General features: G+C 45.1%; 1 protein-coding gene across 1 annotated transcript in view; it reads left to right on the forward strand.

The window, feature by feature from the left end:
* LOC147135063 (uncharacterized) overlaps nucleotides 1-15009 on the forward strand; it is a 41123-nt gene extending 26114 nt beyond the window's left edge. The window contains exon 2 of the mRNA XM_086055169.1: nucleotides 13469-15009. Within this exon, the coding sequence (XP_085911295.1) occupies nucleotides 13469-14520 (1052 nt within the window). The 3' untranslated portion in view covers nucleotides 14521-15009. The remainder of the gene's footprint in view (nucleotides 1-13468) is intronic.
* Nucleotides 15010-18741: the final 3732 nt, after the last annotated feature.

The raw sequence follows: 18741 nt of genomic DNA on the forward strand, positions 1-18741 counted from the left end.
TTTTTCGAACCCCACAATGTGTAAAGAACCTGGGTGTCATTTTTTACTCTGAACTCAGTTTTATTCCTCACATTAAAAATGTAACCAAGATCATTTTTTTATCATCTTAAGAATATTGCCAGAGTCCGCCCGTTTCTCTCTCAGGCTAACACGGAGGTGCTGATGCATGCTTTTATATCATGTTTCGATTATTGTAACGCCCTGCTCTCTGGTCTTCCCAAAAAGAGTATTTCTTCCCTACAACTACTGCAGAACTCAGCCGCTCGGGTGCTGACGAGAACTAAAGGGCGGGAGCACATTACACCAGTTTTAAAATCGCTGCATTGGCTCCCCGTGTGTTTCAGGATCGATTTTAAGGTACTTTTATTAGTTTACAAATGTCTTAATGATCTTGGCCCATCTTATCTATCTGACTTGCTTTGTCATACCAGCCCTTGCGGATCCTGAGGTCCTCTGGCACCGGCATTTTAATTATTCCTAGGGTGAGGACCAAAACGCATGGCGAGGCTGCATTCAGCCATTTTGGTCCTCAACTTTGGAATAGCCTGGCAGAGGACGTCAGGTCCACAGAGACTGTTGATATTTCTAAGGAGAAGCTCAAGACGTACCTTTTTAGTTTGGCTTTTAAATAATTGTTCTTAGTCTGTTATTATTTTTATCCAATCTCATTGTTTTATAGTTCTTAGCTTCTTTTATTGCTTTGTCTTTTTAGCTTCATTGTCTTTTAGTTTCATCCAGTTTTTACCTCCAGTGTTTCCTCAAGGGGGGCCTCCGCGCTCTGAGTTATGGCTGGCCTCCATGCGCTATGTTTCGGGTCTGCCCCGGGTGTCGCTTTGGTGGTGGTGCTACCTGTGGCCATGGGCTATCATTCCTCTCAGCGTGGACAAGCTCCCCTTGGCTACTCTTTCCTCATACGGGTTTTCTGTGCCTTGCCATGTCGCTTTTTAGGGTTATATATATATATGTGTGTGTGTGCGTGCGCGCGTGAGTGCAGGTGTGTGTGTGTGTGTGTGTGTGTGTGTGTGTGTGTGTGTGTGTGTGTGTGTGTGTGTGTGAGTGCAGGTGTGTGCAGGTGTGCTTGTGGATGTCTGTCTTTGCGTATATTGCAAGGGAGCGAGGGAAGGCGGGAGCGGGTTCTCTTTTTATGTTGTATTTTGTATTTTTTAATGTACAGCACTTTGAGTTGCATCCTATGTGTGAAAAGTGCTATATAAATAAAATTTGATTTGATTTGAGCAAGTTAACTCGTTTGTTTATACAAGGAAACCATACTTTAATTTACGCATTTTGAGGTAGACGGTACTTTGTTCACAGTACAAAATTAAACAAAGCATATTCTTAAAAGGGCAAATTAAACAAATGTAAAACTCAACTAAACTGACAAATCTTCCTCTGTCCGTCTTTGAGCAGCAAATTTGGCTTTTTTTCTGTAGGGCAAAGTTATTAATTACTATCATTTTGTCATTTAATACCAATTATGCATATGACATCAATTGCATTACCTGTTTTGGATTTCCAGAGCCAAAGGCTTTCTTACCAGTAGGGATGGGAATTTCGACTAATTTGCCCGCCGACTAGTCGTTATGTTAGAAATTTTATTTGCGACTAGTCTATGAGTCCAATTTTATTTGCTATAAGCAAGAAAACTTGAAATTTAATACATATTGAATTCAAAGTTTAAAATGCAAATGTTTTGTGCATTTACTGTAAGGGCTATTTCAGCCCAAACGTTAAGGACAGATTGTTCATTTAAATTCTATTGATGTAACAACAACTGACTGAATAAAAGTGAACAATTGAAAGAGAAATACATTTCTGATACATTTGCAATGCAATGCATGGCATTTATTATGAGTAATGTAATGAGTAATGGTATCGACTCCCAGTCCAGCAGGGTCTCATTCGCCAGCATCATGTTAGCTACATTATCATGCACACAGGCAACGACTTTATTTTCTAGTGCCCACGTACCCATCACACTCCGCAGGTGAGCAGCCAAGTTTTCACCTGTGTGTCTTTCCTCCAAGGCGCATGTCTGAGGGACATCTCCGCAGATGTCCTTCGTCCACTTATGATACGTTATAGTCATCTAAGATCCAGTGGCTATGGACGTCCATCCGTCTGTAGTTATGGCCACATACAGTCGTTGACCCGCTCAAACGCTCGTAGCATCTTGTCTTTCATTTGGTTATGGTTACTCTCGAGTTGGGGCGTGATTGTTTCGCGACTTAGCACCGTGTATTCAGGCTCGATATAGAGCATTCATTTTTCGAACCCTTTGCCCTCAACAAAAGAAAGCGGCAGCATATCGCGGGCAGTCATTTCACAAATTAGTTGGGTAATCTTTGCTGTGCGGTGAGCATCACAGTGCCTGGCTCGTCAGCCTGGCCCCGCCACCATGCCCACTGGGCCGGCTCCGCCATCATTGACCTGTAGGTTCAGCATAAACTCGCTTACTCTACCGGAGCAATGAGAAACCATATCCAAAGGAAACACCTCGATGTGCCAAACGGTGCTGGGTTTTTTTCGTGGTCGCTTCGACATTGTCAGAATTTACTTTTCTACATATTATTCCCCAAACTTTGTGTCCCCACCCCCTACTATGTGTGTGTTTTGAGGGGTGGAGCAATTCTCTCTCTTGGTGCTCAGCTTGTTTACAGAGGCAGAGGCGTGAGGAACAAGATAAGATAAGAATGCCTTTATTGATCCCACAGTGGGGAAATTTTCATTGTTACAGCAGCAAAGATATAGGTCACACAGGGACGGCGGCATAATGTGGCCATTAATGTATAACATTGACGGCAAACATTTAGGATCAAACCTATGTAAATATACGCAGTAACATGTGTATATACACATGTATATACACACCAACCTACATCTACATAAAAAGTATGAGGAACACTCATTTTGACTTGTACATAGTACAGAGGAAAAATACTCTAAGTAAGTGACAGTGCTGCAGTGCTGTAGTGAAATGTAAGGGACAGCATTGGATAAAAATAAAACTAGACTAACAGTAGTGGGGAATGTTGAGTATTGCACGGTATTACAGTAGTGGGGAATATTGGGTATTGCATGATATGAGCTCAGGTGCAGGACTGCACAATTGCACTAATGTCCGCCAGTTTGTAGAGACCACACAATGTTCTTGTTAAAGGGTCTGACAGCAGCAGGCAAGAAGGAACGGCGGAATCTCTCCTTTGCACAGCGAGGGTGTAGCAGTCTGTCACTGAAGGAGCTTTGGAGTGCTGTTAGGATGCCCTGGAGGGGGTGGTCCGGGTTGTCCAGCATGGATGACAGCTTGGCCAACATCCTCCTGTCCCCCACCGAGTCCACAGAGTCCAGGGAGCAGCCTAAGGACAGAGACTGGTCCTTGTCCACCTGCGCCCCCTGGGGAGCTCCTCAATGGACCCACTCCAGTTCGCATATCAGCCTGGCATCAGTGTGGATGATGCCATCATCAACCTCCTCCACACTTCACTCTCCCACCTGGAGAAGGCGGGGAGCACTGTGAGGATCATGTTCTTTGATTTCTCCAGTGCTTTCAACACCATCCAGCCCACCCTACTGGGAGACAAGCTGGAGCGGGCAGGGGGCGCACCACCTCACCACATGGATCCAGGACTACCTCACAAACCGGCCACAGTATGTGAGGACACAGGACTGTGTGTCTGACGTGCTCCTCTGTAGCACGGGGGCCCCAGAGGGAACTTTCTTGGCTCCCTTCCTGTTCACCCTCTACACCTCGGAGAGAGGAGTATCAGGGCATTTGGGTGCTGGGTTTGTAGCCTGCTCACTGCTGCAGTCAAGACATCACAGGCTGTGTCGCTGCTGGCAACTGGTGGGACGTAGACGGTCACCGCGATCACATGACTAAACTCTCGCGGGATGTAGAATGGCCTCATACCAACAGCTAGCAGCTCAATATCCCTGCTGCAAAGCTGCTCCTTAATCGTGATGTGCCCAGGATTACACCATCTATCGTTCACAAAAACAGCCAGCCCTCCTCCTTTCCTCTTTCCACTCTCCAGCGTCCTGTCCGCGCGTATGATTTGGAAGCCGTCCAATTCTACGACCGCGTTCGGCGTTAGCGCTGTTAGCCACGACTCCGTGAATAGCATCAGGCTAGCCTCCCAGAAGTCCCTCTCATGCCGGGTAAGCGCCGCTAGCTCGTCCATCTTGTTGGGGAGCGATCTAACATTCCCCATGATAACAGACGGGAGGACGGGATGGTATCGTCTCCTCCTTTCCCGGCGTTTAACCCCCGCACGAGATCCCCGTCTCTTCCTCCTCAGCTCACGGGGGATGACGGGTCTCGCCCCGGGAGCCGGCGCAGGGTTAGCACAGAGTGCTAACAGCTGATTCCGGCTGTAGACAATGGGGGCGCGGCTCCGAGCCAAGTCGCCGGACACGATCACGCAAAAAATAGCCATCAGCAGCAGCAAGAATACCGCAGTTTGGGTGTCCATTGCTACGCAAGTTACGACTATCAACTATATGAAAAAGGTATGAGGTAGAGTAATATTAAGGAACAAAAACACACGAAAAGGCTCACCGATGAGCCGTAGCTACTGTAGCGGGCTGCCACTCGCACGGCGCCGGAACCGGAATATGCGTGATACTTAATGCAGTGTTTAACCGACTAATAAAATACTAAACTCTTAATAAATCGTAGACGGTTAAAGGGACGATGAGCTTAGCATTGTCACTTACATAATAGGTTTGCCTGGAAAAATGACATCAGTACCAAAGTGTCCCCCCCAATAGACTCTGTAGTGATTTAAGGTCTTTTTTTGTGATTTGATTTACGACATATTTGGCGTGGCTTATGTTATGTTTTCAGTCCCCTGCGGACTACGTCACGCGAGGAAGGCTGTTGTATAAAACGGCGACCGATCGCCACCAAAATGCAAATGTACATTACTACTCTTGTCCACTTCAACCTGTGAAAGTATACAAGTGTTCTTCACAATAGTTTGGATTTATTGACATAAAACGTGATCTCATCATGATCACCTACACAAAATCAAAAATATCGTGGCGATTGCTCCTCCACTTTCACAAGCTGAAGCGGACAAGAGCATGAACGCGCACACGGACCCCGAATGGTAATATTTCGGACATTTAGCTACGCTAAACTAGTGACAGCTCTCAGGAGGTAGACCGTGGTTTGCAGCATCATCAGGCAGATTGGAGCCCTCCGCTTCCCTCCCCGGCTAAAGGTAGGATTAGGACGGCTAATAGCAACAACTAGCTTTAGGCCGTTAAAACAAAAGGCGGTCGCACAACAACATTAGCTCCTTCCTGTCCGCCCAGCGTGTGGAGTTGAAGATGAGCCTGTGTCTTCATGTCGCCTCGCAAGCAGTTGCGTGCGGTGTCCTACTTGCTTGCTTGCAGCCACCACCTTCTGCCCGAGTGAAGCGGCGTAAGAGTGACGAAATCCTTCATCGAACAGTAGGGTTGGGAACCGGATCCGTCACTCCGGTTCTCCCGGAACTGTTCAGATTTTAGAATGTCGTTTCGATTCCGAGTTAGCTGAACGGAGTACGACCAATTTATTAAAAAAAAAAAAAATTTTTAAGTGTGCGCGCACGGCGCGCAGCCCCGTGCTCCTGCCGCTTAAGCTTTGTCTTAATAGCACGGAAGCTCGCCCCCACTCGAGCTGCCGTGGTCCTCTTGCTCAGCCTCTCCGCTCGCTTCATACCGGCCGGCAAGCGCGGGCCCTGCCCATGGATCTCCCCAGCAGCCGCCGCGGTGGCAGCAGTCACCCTTTGCGGGGTCGGTGATCCTCCCCAGGCTGGCTCATTCAGCCGACGCCTAGCCATGGAACTGACGCGATGCAGCTATGACCCAGAAGTCAGAATCGGCTAAGTACGTCAATGGCAACATTGAGCCAACAAGTTCAAAAAACAAATGCACATATCCAGCTAATATTTAGCTTATAGCATACGCTGCTGCAGCATATACATAAACACTGTACATACATATATACATCATATGTTTACATAAACTGCTTAGATTAGATGGACTTTCCTTGCTTGCCCATAAAATGCAGCGTTGTGTTTGGCATATATATTTTCTTTCTAAAGCAAGACAAGGTTAGTCAATCAATTGGTGTTCAGTAGCATGTTTTCAGTAACAGCTGCATTAATGTATTGTCTTGAACTTCTCAAAAATAAAGCTCTTGTGCAAAATAATACTAAATAATAATACAAAAAATGTATTAAAATAAATATATTGGTTAAAAACAGCCCTTTGAATAATCCATGGTAAATTTCACAAATAGTAAAAAGTTCATGAAATTGAAGAACAATTCAACAGAAGTTCATGTGATTTGTCCAAAAATAACTCATTTTTTTTTTGTTTAAGAATCGGAATAGAGAATTGTTAGGAACTGGAATCGAATCGAAGAACTGGAATCGGAACCTAAATCGTCCAAATTCAAACGATGCCCAACCCTATCGAACAGCGAACAAAAAAGTTCCAGCGAGGCTGACTTCACGCATTGGAACGTGCCATTTCGGCTGTTACCTTCCGAATTGGACGGCGCGCTGTAAGTCGAAAAACTGGGGCCATTTCTCATCCAAATAAATGTACGCGGCTACTCTTTCCCACTTCAGTCTCTGTAAATATCCTGTAAATATCCTGACTGGTATTTATTGCCTCGCCCGTCCTAACCGTGATCAGCAAAGAAGCAAGTTTTTTTTTTACGCAAAGAAGCAGTGTGCGCTCGTCCCGGCCTAAATCTATGTAGCTCTGCTGACTTCCACATTTCCTCATTTTCATATAAATCAGCCACGGAGAGGTTACTCCTTTTGATATGTTGAAGTGGGCATTAGTAGAGATGTCCACATACATTTTGGTGCCAATCGATCGCTGATTTTGGACGTTATAAGCAATGAAAGTTCAATGATTTCCAATAAAGAGTTTGGAATCGGTCCCTCGCGTGTCTCTGGCCCAACAAGGATAGAACGGTAGGGGGCGCGGCCATTCTGCTCATTAACAAGGGGCGTTATTCAGAGTGTCACTTATTTCCTAATTTCTCTCAAATTTATTGATAAAATAGAAAATGACAACTTTTTTCATTGTCCTGATCAAAAAATATATAAAATGAACTTGTTTGTGAAAACGTGGCCATCCCCGCCGTCCCTTTAACCGCCTACGATTTATTAAATGTTCAGTATTTTACTAGTCGGTTAAACGCTGCATATGCTGCATTCGCTGTATCACGCATCTTGTTCCTCACGCCTCTGCCTCTGTCAACAAGCTGAGCACCAAGAGATAGAATTGCTTCCCTCCCCCCCACCCACACGCACACATAGTAGGGGGTGGGGACACTAAGTTTGGGGAAGAATATTTAGAAAAGTCAATTATGAGGGTGTCGAAACTACCACGAAAAACAACTGCACCGTTAGGCAGTATTTTGATGCAGCAGATGACAAAAGGTCGGCTGTAGGCTTTGTAAGCATGAACTCGCTTAAGACCACTCTCCCGGAACGATGACAAACGACACAGCGCCGGGGGGCAGACGAGCATGAGAGCGTTTGTTCCAGCCGTACTGGCGCAGTCATGCTCACCCCACAGCAAAGATTACCCAACTAATTTGTAAAATGATGCGATATGCTGCCGCTTTCTTTTGTTGAGGGCAAAGGGTTCAAAAAATTAATGCTGCATATCGAGCCTGAGTACACGGTGCCTAGTCGCAAAACAATCACGCCCCAACTCTCAGCCATTAGGGATGGGAATTTCGACTAATATGTTAGGTGCATTATCATGCACACAGGCGACGACTTTATTTTCTATTGTCACGCACCCATCACACTCCGCAGGAGAGCAGCCAAGTTTTCAGCTGTGTGTCTTTCCTCCAAGGCGCATGAAGCACACAGCTGCGGAGATGTCCTTTGTCCACATAATGACAAGTTATAGTCATGTAAGATTCGGTGGCTATGGACGTCCATCCGTCTGTAGTTATGGCCACATAGTTGACCCGGTCAAACGCTCGTAGCATCTCCTCTTTCATTTGGTTATGGCTACTCTCGAGTTGGGGCGTTATTGTTTTGCGACTTGGCACCACGTACTCACGCTCAATATACAGCATTAATTTTTCAAACCCTTTGCCCTCAACAAAAGAAAGCAGCAGCATATCGCGTCATTTTACAAATTAGTTGGGTAATTTTTGCTGTGCGGTGAGCATCACAGCGCCTGGCTGGAACAAACGCTCTCATGGTCCCCTAGCCCCGCCGCCATCGACCTGCAGGTTCACTTCGAGGTTTACTTTGGATGTTGTTTTTCATCGCTCTGGGAGAGTTGTCTTAAGCGAATTTATGCTTACAAAGCCTACAGACGACCTTGTTATCATCTGCTGCATCAAAATACTGCCAAACGGTGCCGTTGTTTTTCGTGTTAGCTTCGACACCTTCAGAATTCACTTTTCTAAATATTCTTCCCCAAACTTAGTGTCCCCGCCTCCTACTATGTGTACGTGTGGGTGGGGGGGGGGGATCAATTCTGTCTCTTGGTGCTCAGCTTGTTTACAGAGGCCAAGGCAGAGGCGTGAGGAACAGGATGCGTGATACTTAATGCAGCGTTTAACCGACTAATAAAATACTAAACATTTAATAAATCGTAGACGGTTAAACGACTAGTCGTGCACATCCCTAGTTAAAATAAACAAGATTTCCATTATTAAGACCTCGTTTTTTTGTGTGTGCGAGGGAAGCGTCTGCCAGTGATAGTTTGGATGGGGAAGCTGACCAGTGGTGGTGATGCTAATGGGGGCCTGCAGGGAGAACCGGTGAGGAGGTTGGTGCTGTGAGCAGCTGAAATTGGTCTGTCGGTGGCTGTAGTGAGATTGTTATTGCGGTGTGAGGAAGCGGGAACGGGTGCTGGGTGATTAGTAGTCATCGAGCGTCAGCTGGGAGTGGAGTTAGTAACGGCATGGTGGATGTTAGCAGCTAAAGTTAGAGCTGCCTAAAGAGACGGATGCACACCGTCCGGTTGATAAAACGACCCGACGATTCCAGAATAGGTAAAAATTGTCAATAAAAGCTAAATGAAGGTGGCCACAAGTGCGTAGTAGCCATGTGTTAAGGCTTAAAAGGCGGCTGAACCCCGCGTGACAGTGTCGGCAAAATGCCGCTCACCCAAACCTAGAGACCACACGTGCTCAGCAGGGCAAAGAGGGCATGGAAGTCTGTCTTTGTCTGTTCCGACTGTCAATGTATTGATTCATTCGTCCCGACGTGAACAATGGCCGGGTTATGGATGGTGGAAGAGAGTGAAGAACGCCGGACAGGATGTCAACTATGTCCATGACTTTGACTCCGGGAAAACAGCGGATGATACTGGGATAGTGAGTGCGTCTAATGGTGCTGTCGCCGATTATAACGGTGGTTGGTGGGTGATGTGAAGAGGGAACGCCAGGAAACTCACCGCCAGGGGGAGATTCCCGACCCCGTTGTCCAAGATGGCGCTGCTGAGGCAGAGTGCCGGCCAAGGATAACACCGGTGAGTGCCACCGATGTTGTCGGCCACTCGTGTACCAGGACACCGCATTTATTTGCCTTTTCCATCATGGTTTTCTGTTCGTCGCTGTGGTCCGTAGGCATTTTAATATGCCCGTCTTAGCCCCAAGCTAGGATATATGCCGGCGTAAGCTAGCTGTGTGCTAGCCCGTGAGTCCAGACGCAATTTATTGTATTCAAAAAGTTAAAAAAATAAAACACAATGCGGAGGTGAGGTAAACACGAAGGGAAAAAGTACCAAAAAAAAAGTGCAGGAGTGCAAAGTGCAAATCGTTTCCGGGGTGCAAGTACCGTGGTGCAACACCGTTTGCTACAATAATGCTAACTAGAAAGAAAAAAGTGATAAATGAAGTATGAGAATGTGTTTAAGACCGACTCGCCTGCTAACTGAAGCACAACAGCATCTTCAACGGGCCATCCATTAGCAGGCTTCTTGGTCTTAGTTGTTTCGACATTCAAAAAGATATTTCCTGTCTGTAATGACAGCCGGGTCAAAATCAATTATCCAGTTGATAGGTATGATGCTGGTTATGCCTTTATCTGGTCCCTTGCCCAACTAACATGGGCAAACCTATATTTTGACATTTTTGCTCACGGTAATCCATTTATTATAATACTCTACATTTTCCCGCTCGCGCCCAAAACAGCCGTCCTTCCCGCTTTGCTATGCAGATGCGCGAAGTCGTGCTTGTGCTATGATTGACTGGTTCGTCGGGGCTGAGCACTCAGGTAAATGTAGTTATCTCAATCCCATCCGTTAGCTCACCCGATAGCACCGACTAACATTGAAAATGGACCAATCCTGATGATGAAAGATGAAATTTGTATAAAATGTTTCAGTATAGTCTAACGGTCTTTGTTTTAGTGTATTGAACTATTTTTTGGAATTAATTTATAAGATACTGAAGCACTAATGTTACCAGAGTTTGTATTCTCTATTCTCTATAAAGAGCTTGCATTTTGAATGCAGCCTTTGGTGTACCGGTATTTGTGCGAAAAGGAATTCCACCCCAGATATTTTACCAGCACTGGTTAGTCCGAATTTGTCACATTCATGTTCTTACCTTGCAAGGACATTGTTACAAATCAAATCAAATCAAATTTATTTATATAGCACTTTTCATACTAAAAGAATGCAACTCAAAGTGCTGTCCAGTAAAAATGTCCAAAACACAACATAAAAAGGTAGAGCTGCTAACGCCCTCCCTCCCAACAAACCCAAAGATATATATCCGCCAGTACAACAGCACTCGCACCTACACGTACACCCCCCCCCCATATACACACAAAGCACACAACTTGATAAATTTAGTTAAAAAAGACATGACAAGGCACAGAGGAACCAGATGAGGAAAGGGTGCCCAAGAGGGGCTCGTTCACGCTGAGGGGAATGACAGCCCACGGGCCACAGGGAGTGCCGCCATCACAGAGACCCCCGGCCAAGATTAGCCGGGGAGACCCCACACCGAGTGTAGAGGCCCCCGGCCACCTGAACCTAAGAAGCCCCTGCGATGACGCCCCCCGCGGGAAGGGCAGCCAACCACCCCCCAACGCAGAGGCCCCCCATGAGGAAACACTGGAGCTAAAAGCTAACAACAACGGAAAGCAACAAAACTAAAAGACAAAATAATAATATAATCTAAGAACTAAAATCAGTATGATTAAAATATGATAACAAAATAGTCCCCAATAAAAAGAAAAAGATAAATTAATAAGTTACTTAAATTATTTAAAATGATTTAAAAGCCAAACTAAAAAGGTAGGTCTTGAGCTTCCTCTTAAAAATATCAACAGTCTCTGCGGACCTGACGTCCTCTGGCAGGCTATTCCAGAGTTGAGGACCAAAATGGCTGAATACAGCCTCGCCATGGGTTTTGGTCCTCACCCTAGGAGTTTTAAAAGGCCGGCGCCAGAGGACCACAGGATCCGCGATGGTTGGTATGGTAAAAGCAAATCAGACAAATAAGATACCCCAAGGCCATTAACACATTTATAAACTAAACCTCTGGTTCTTGTCAGAACCCGAGCGGCTAGATTCTGGAGTAGTTTTAAAGAAAAGATACTCTTTTTGGGGAGGCCAGAGAGCAGGGCATTACAATAATCTAAACGACAGGAAATAAAAGCATGCATCAGCACTTCCGTGTTAGCCTGAGAGAGAAACGGGCGGACCCTGTCGATGTTCTTAAGGTGATAGAAACCTATCTTGGTTACATTTTTAAGATGAGGAATAAATCTGAGCTCAGAGTCAAAGATGACACCCAGGTTCTTCACACATTCTGAGGGTTTAAAATCTTGTAGTTTTGGTAAAAGATTCTCTCTCTGACCTTCAGGGCCGATAACTAAAACCTCAGTTTTGTTCTGATTGAGCTGTCGGAAATTCTCTGCCATCCATGACTTAATATCTAAAATGCCATTTAAAAGGGTATCAATGGGCCCTGTGTCATCAGGAGACACGGCAATATACAGCTGTGTGTCATCTGCATAGCTGTGGAAGCTGACGCCGTGTCTCCTGATGACATCCCCAAGGGGAAGCATATAAAGATTAAGATGTATTGGGCCTAAAATTGAACCTTGGGGAACCGTCATGTGTCATCTTCCAAACCGCTTATCCTGTACAGGGTCGCGGGGAGGTGCTGGAGCCTATCCCAGCTGACAATGGGCGAAAGGCAGAGTACACCCTGAACTGGTAGCCAGCCAGTCGCAGGGGACACACAGACACAGTCACTGAGCGGGAACCAATCCCACGCTGCATGCACACAACTCAGGCGTGTGTCCCTTGGGGAACCCCACATATTTAATTTCATGGGTTCTCGAGGAACAAGTATCCATACTTACAAAGAAAGATCGGTCCGTGAGATAGGAATAAAACCAGTTAAAACAATACCAGAGATGCCCACTAGGTTTTTAAGTCTATTTAATAAAATTTGGTGCTCTACTGTATCAAAAGCAGCGTTTAGATCCAGTAGCACCAAGACTGTGAGTTTTCTCGTCTGCAGTATACCTAATATAATTTAGAATCCTTAAAAGAGCAGTCTCAGTACTGTGGTTCATCCTAAAACCAGATTGATATTTCTCTAAAATATTATTTGTTTAAAAAGTGATTTAACTGGAGAAACACCAGTTTTTCTAAAATCTTACTTAAAAACGGTAAGTTGGATACAGGTCTGTAATTATTAAAAACGCTGGGGTCAGAGTTCCTCTTCTTCAGAAGGGGCTTCACCGCCGCCGTTTTAAAGGCAAGCAGTCTGTCAATCTGGGTGGCCCTGTGTACACCCAGGCCCACCCATAGCTCTGCCCTTGCCTTGATTACTCAAACGGCTGTTTTTATCTAGTATATTTATTTGAATACATTTTTTAAATTATTTTTTTATTATTTTTCACAAGAGCTTTATTTTTGAGAAGTTCAATACAATAATGCAGCTGTTGCTGAAAGCATGCTACTGAACACGCTAACTAGGAATTGAAACTTAGCACCGACATTCTAAAATCTAAACGGTTCGGGGAGAACCGGAATGATGGTCCCGGTTCCACTCGATTCCCGGTTCTCAGTGCCCAACCCTACCCTCAACTGAAGCCCATATCTCACTGAGTGGCGAAGGTTTGCAAGTGTTTGCTCATGGCCCTAATGTTGTTTTTTCGTCAGGGTTCGTTCAAGGTTGCGAAGACGTTAGCCAGACATTTGCAAACAGTTTTAATGGTCTCAAAAAGTTTTTCTGTAGAAAAGAAACTCTGTTTCCCACCTTGAACCCTGACGAAAACACATTTGTTACATTTCCTAAGACTAGTAAGCCTTCTCCGCTGTGCCTAAAAATGCATCATTAAATGAATTCACTAATGCCAAACAGTGAGTAGTAGTAATCTTAACTCATCTGACTCTCCTAATAACCTTCATTCTAAATGTAAATTACAATACCTTGTGTTTGTCTTCTTGCGTCTTGCAGACATCTGTGAAGTTTGTCCTGAGCAGCAGGAGCCAGAGCCCTGTCACATTAAAGAGGAGGAGGGCAAAGAGGTCCCCCATGTTCAAGATGAAGATGACCACCAGTCCTCTTATTTTAAAGAGGAGCAGCCAGCGAACCCTTGCATAAAAGAGGAGGGAGAAGAGCCTCCCTACGTTAAAGAGCCATCGGTTTGTGTCCCTTTGAAGAGTAAAGATGAAGGTCAAAATGAGGCAAGTAGAGAGGCGGAACCTCCAAGCAGCAACTCATGTCAGCATATGACAACAGAAAGTTATCGAGACCACGGCGAAGGATCACAAGCAGGCAGCCTCTTAGCTCCACTATCAGACAGTGATTGCATGTCATCACATGCTCCTCACGCTGATGAACAGTCTGAAGGTGATTTACCATGTCAACATGACAACAAATGCTGGATATGTTTTCAGTGTGGGAATACTTTTACTTATAAGAGCCGTTTGAAGCAACACATGAGAATACACACTGGTGAAAAACCTTTTGCCTGCTCAGATTGTGGCCAAAGATTCTCTCATAGGGGAAGCTTAACAAGGCACACAAGAACTCACAATGGTGAGAAACCCTTTGCTTGCTCAGTTTGTAGTCAAAGATTTTCTCATAACAGAAATTTAAAAATACACACAAGAACCCACACTGGGGAGAAACCTTTCTCCTGCTCAGTCTGTGGTCAAAGCTTCTCTCAAAAGACTAACTTAAAAATACACACAAGAACACACACTGGAGAGAAACCTTTTGCCTGCTTAATTTGTGGCCAAAGATTCTCTCTGAAGACAAGCTTAAAAATACACACAAGGACACACACTGGGGAGAAACCTTTTGCCTGCACAGATTGTGGCCAAAGATTCTCTCAGAAGGGAAGCTTAAATCATCACACAAGGACGCACACTGGTGAGAAACCTTTTGCCTGCTCAGTTTGTGGCCAAAGGTTCTCTCGAAATACATACTTAAAAATACACACAAGAACACACACTGTTGAGAAGCCTTTTGCTTGTTCAGTTTTTGTCAAAGATTCTCTCTGAAGGGACACTTAAGAAGTCACAAGTACACACACTGTTGAGAAACCTTTTGCTGGTTCCGTTTGTGGTCTGATTCTCTCTTAAAACAAATTTAAAAATACACACAAGATCCCACACCGATTAGAAAGCTTTTTCCTGCTCAGTTTGTGGTCAAAGATTTATTCAGAAAGATAAGATGGAGAGACACAAGTGTGCTGGCGAGGAAGCAGTAATCAAGAAGTTTTATATTAAATTGTACATGTTCAACACCTGAAGTATTTACCATGTGTATTATTTACAATTATATGTTCTAAAAGCCTCTTGGGCACACATGTCAAGGATCACCACTGGTGCTAACATACTTCAAGCAATGCATGTGCTTTTACAATGTTTTCGGTATGTCCATGTGAAGTAAGTTAATGATTGTTAGCTAGACCTTGAATAAACTTTGGCTTTGGATGGGAAGGTGAGAAAGTGTGAATGTGATTCTGAATAAAACTCATCAAACTGTGAGTCTTTTTTTGTCCATGAAATAGGTAATATGTTGACTTTCGGGTCATTGAGCTATTTAGTGTGTTCAAGTTTCTTGTGTTGTTTTTACTTTCATATAATGTTCTAATTGCTTGCTTGTTCTTGTCTTTTATTTTGTGGATATGCAATTATATGAATTTTTAATTATAGGAGACAAAGCCATGAATGCATTCACCAACAATTTCTTAAAGTGACGTAATACAGTTTAAAGATAAAGTACAATACAATTTTATTTATAAAGTATAGCGCATTTCATTACAGCTACAGCTGTAACAAAGCTCTTTACAGTAACAAAGGTCCTTACTGTTTTTGTAGAAATTATTAGGGCCTGAACAGCGACCATTTTGAGGTCCCTATTGTTTTTGTAGAAATTATTATTATTATTACGGCCTAAGCACCGACCACTGCGAGGTCCCTATTGTTTTTGTAGAAATTATTATTATTAGGGCCTGAGCAGCGACCGTTGCAAGTTCCCTATTGTTTTTGTAGAAATGATTATTATTATTAGGGCCTGAGCAGCGACAGGTTATTGTTTTCTTAGAAAATTCTTATTAGGGCTTGAGCAGCGAATGCTGTAAGGACCCTATTGTTTTCGTAGAAATTCTTATTAGTGCCCGAGCAGCAAAAAAAGTCAAATTTATTTATATAGCCCTTAATCACAGGAAAATCTCAAAGGGCTTCACATGCCAACAGCATATACACGACATCCCCTGATCTTAACCCCCACGAGGGCAAGGAAGGAAAAATGAGAAACCTTGAGAAGGAACCACAGATGGGGGAATCCCCCTTCCAGGATGATCAGGCTGCAAGTGGGCAACATTTAACACACATTATGGTACTATACAGTGTTTGTTAAAATAATGTGAAAGTTAATCAAATTAAGTGCTGCAGGAAGATGACATTGGTGAAGTGAGCAGGTCAATGTAGAAATCTCCAGAGCAGCACCACCGAGGATGTGGTCAGCCTCCGATCTTGTAGCGGTCAATTTCTGTGGGATTGAAACCGCAACTTCCAATTCGTCATCATCACCTAATTCCCAAGCCGGGGAAAAGGGGGCAGAGAAAAGAATAGAAGCGGCAGTAAAGAGGTCAAAACAAACAGTTCAACTAAATGCAGAAGTGTACAAATCAGTCTTTTGTCGTGTTTTAAACATGTCTACTGAGGTAGGGCCTCTAATATCTGCGGGTAGGCCATTCCAAAGCACTGGTGCCCGAATAGAAAACGCTCTGGAACCTGCGGACTTCTTTTTGGCTCTCGGGATCACTAATTTTAGTTCTGATGTCAGTTTTACATGCAAATCTATTATATGGGTGCCAATGTTAAGCTCATCCAAGTGTCCCTTTAAACATATACCACCAAACAAATACCACCTTAAAGCAAAGCACTTCGATGCTATCAAGGATGATGCCGGGCCAAACGCTGATGTCGCCGGGAAAGGTGCTCGTCAAATGACAATAGCTGAATGCAGCCGGCGCAAACCAGTAGGCACAAAACAAATCTTTTGGCTCTGTGGATTGCCAACTGTTGACCTGTCAGCACGGTTGAAGATGATGGACTTGCAATGGTTGTGTAGGCGGCCACAGGCGACCCATTGTACAAATTCCCACGAGGCACAAAACAAATCTTTTGGCTCTGTGGATTGCCAACTGTTGACCTGTCAGCACGGTTGAAGATGATGGACTTGCAATGGTTGTGTAGGCGGCCACAGGCGACCCATTGTACAAATTCCCACGAGGCGAACCACTGTGAGGAGGGTCACTGAACTGCAGGCCGCAGAGAAAAATTCCAAAGAAGAGATATTAGCAGGGGCGACATATAACTTGGGACTATTGGACATCTGTCAACAACGACAACTACCTCGGACTTCATCGATTGCAATTGGGAGCTTCACTCTTTCACCTTTTGTACGTTGTGACTGTTTCTTCAACATTTACAATCTAATCTAACGATAGAGCTAAACTAGATAACATTAGTTATTTTTAATCTACAGTATACAAGGATACGATGATTTTGTTTGTCACATAGATACATGGTAAAACGTTTACATCAGTGAGATAAAGTGAAGTCAATCATCTTAGATGTGCAGGGATATGTCCAGAAATTGTGCATGTATTGAATGGCAACTTGGCAGGGCAAAAATAACATGAAAAGGGGCCACTGTATTAGAGGGAAGTTTGATTATGTGTGTGAATGTGTATTTTAGATAGTGGATGTGTGTTTATCTGAATAAGTGTGAGAATGTAAAGGAAAGTGTGCGTGTGTGAAAGATAAACAGAAGGAGTAAGGGCGATGGGCAAGTATTGTAAGTATCGAAAGAAGGGACGACTGCACACTGAGACAAGGTGAAGTTCCGGCGCCGCGCGAGTGGCAGCCCGCTACAGTAGCTCCGGCTCATCGGTGAGCCTTTGTTCTTTAATATTACTCTACCTCATACCTTTTTCATATAGTTGATAGTCGTAACTTGCGACACCCAAACTGCGGTATTCTTGCTGCTGCTGGTGGCTATTTTTGGCGCGATCGTGTCCGGCGACTTGGCTGGGAGCCGCGCCCCCATTGTCTACAGCCGGAATCAGCTGTTAGCACTCTACCCTGCGCCGGCTCCCGGGGCGAGACCCGATATCCCCCGTGAGCTGAGGAGGAAGAGACGGGGATCTCGTGCGGGGGTTAAACGCCGGGAAAGGAGGAGACGATACCATCCCGTCCTCCAGTCTGTTATCATGGGGAATGTTAGATTGCTCCCCAACAAGATGGACGAGCTAGCGGCGCTTACCCGGTCTGAGAGGGACTTCCGGGAGGCTAGCCTGATGCTATTCACGGAGTCGTGGCTAACAGCGCTAACGCCGAACGCGATCGTACAATTGGACGGCTTACAAACCATACGCGCGGACAGGACGCTGGAGAGTGGAAAGAGGAAAGGAAGAGGGATGGCTGTGTTTGTGAACGATAGATGGTGTAATCCTGGGCACATCACGATTAAGGAGCAGCTTTGCAGCAGGGATATTGAGCTGCTAGCTGAGGCCATTCTACATCCCGCGAGAGTTTAGTCATGTGATCGCGGTGACCGTCCACGTCCCACCAGCTGCCAGCGGCGACACAGCCTGTGATGTCTTGACTGCAGCAGTGAGCAGGCTACAAACACAGCACCCAAATGCCCTGATACTCATCTCTGGTGACTTCAATCATGCCTCCCCTTCCTCCTCTCTGCCTTCATTCACACAGTATGTCACCTGCCACACCAGAGACAATAAAACACTGGACCTTTTCTATGCCAACACCAAGGAGGCATACACATCATTGCCCCTCCCACCGCTGGGCAAAGCTGATCACAACCTGGTGGCTCTCCAGTCTGTATACAAACCTCTGGTCCGCAGGCAGCCAGCTGTGACCCGCACAGTTCAGAGATGGTCTGGAGAGGCCGAGGAGGCCTTAAAGGACTGCTTCAGCACAACTGTGTGGGAAGTATTCAGCGATGCTCACGGGGAAGAAGTAGTCTAACGGACACTGTTACAGACTATATAGATTTCTGCATGGAGAACACCATACCCACCAGGACAGTAAGGTACTTCTCCAACAACAAACCCTGGATCACACCAGACATAAAAGCTCTCCTGAAGGAGAAGAGGAGGGCTTTTGTGTCAGGCAACATAGAGGAGCAGAAGACTGTGCAGCGCCAGCTGAGGAGGAGGATCAGAGAGGGGAAAAGGTCCTACAGGA

The sequence above is a fragment of the Filicampus tigris genome, chromosome 16, assembly GCF_054856515.1.
Source record: "Filicampus tigris isolate MCC_2025a chromosome 16, RoL_Ftig_1.0, whole genome shotgun sequence".
Classification (NCBI taxonomy): domain Eukaryota; kingdom Metazoa; phylum Chordata; class Actinopteri; order Syngnathiformes; family Syngnathidae; genus Filicampus; species Filicampus tigris.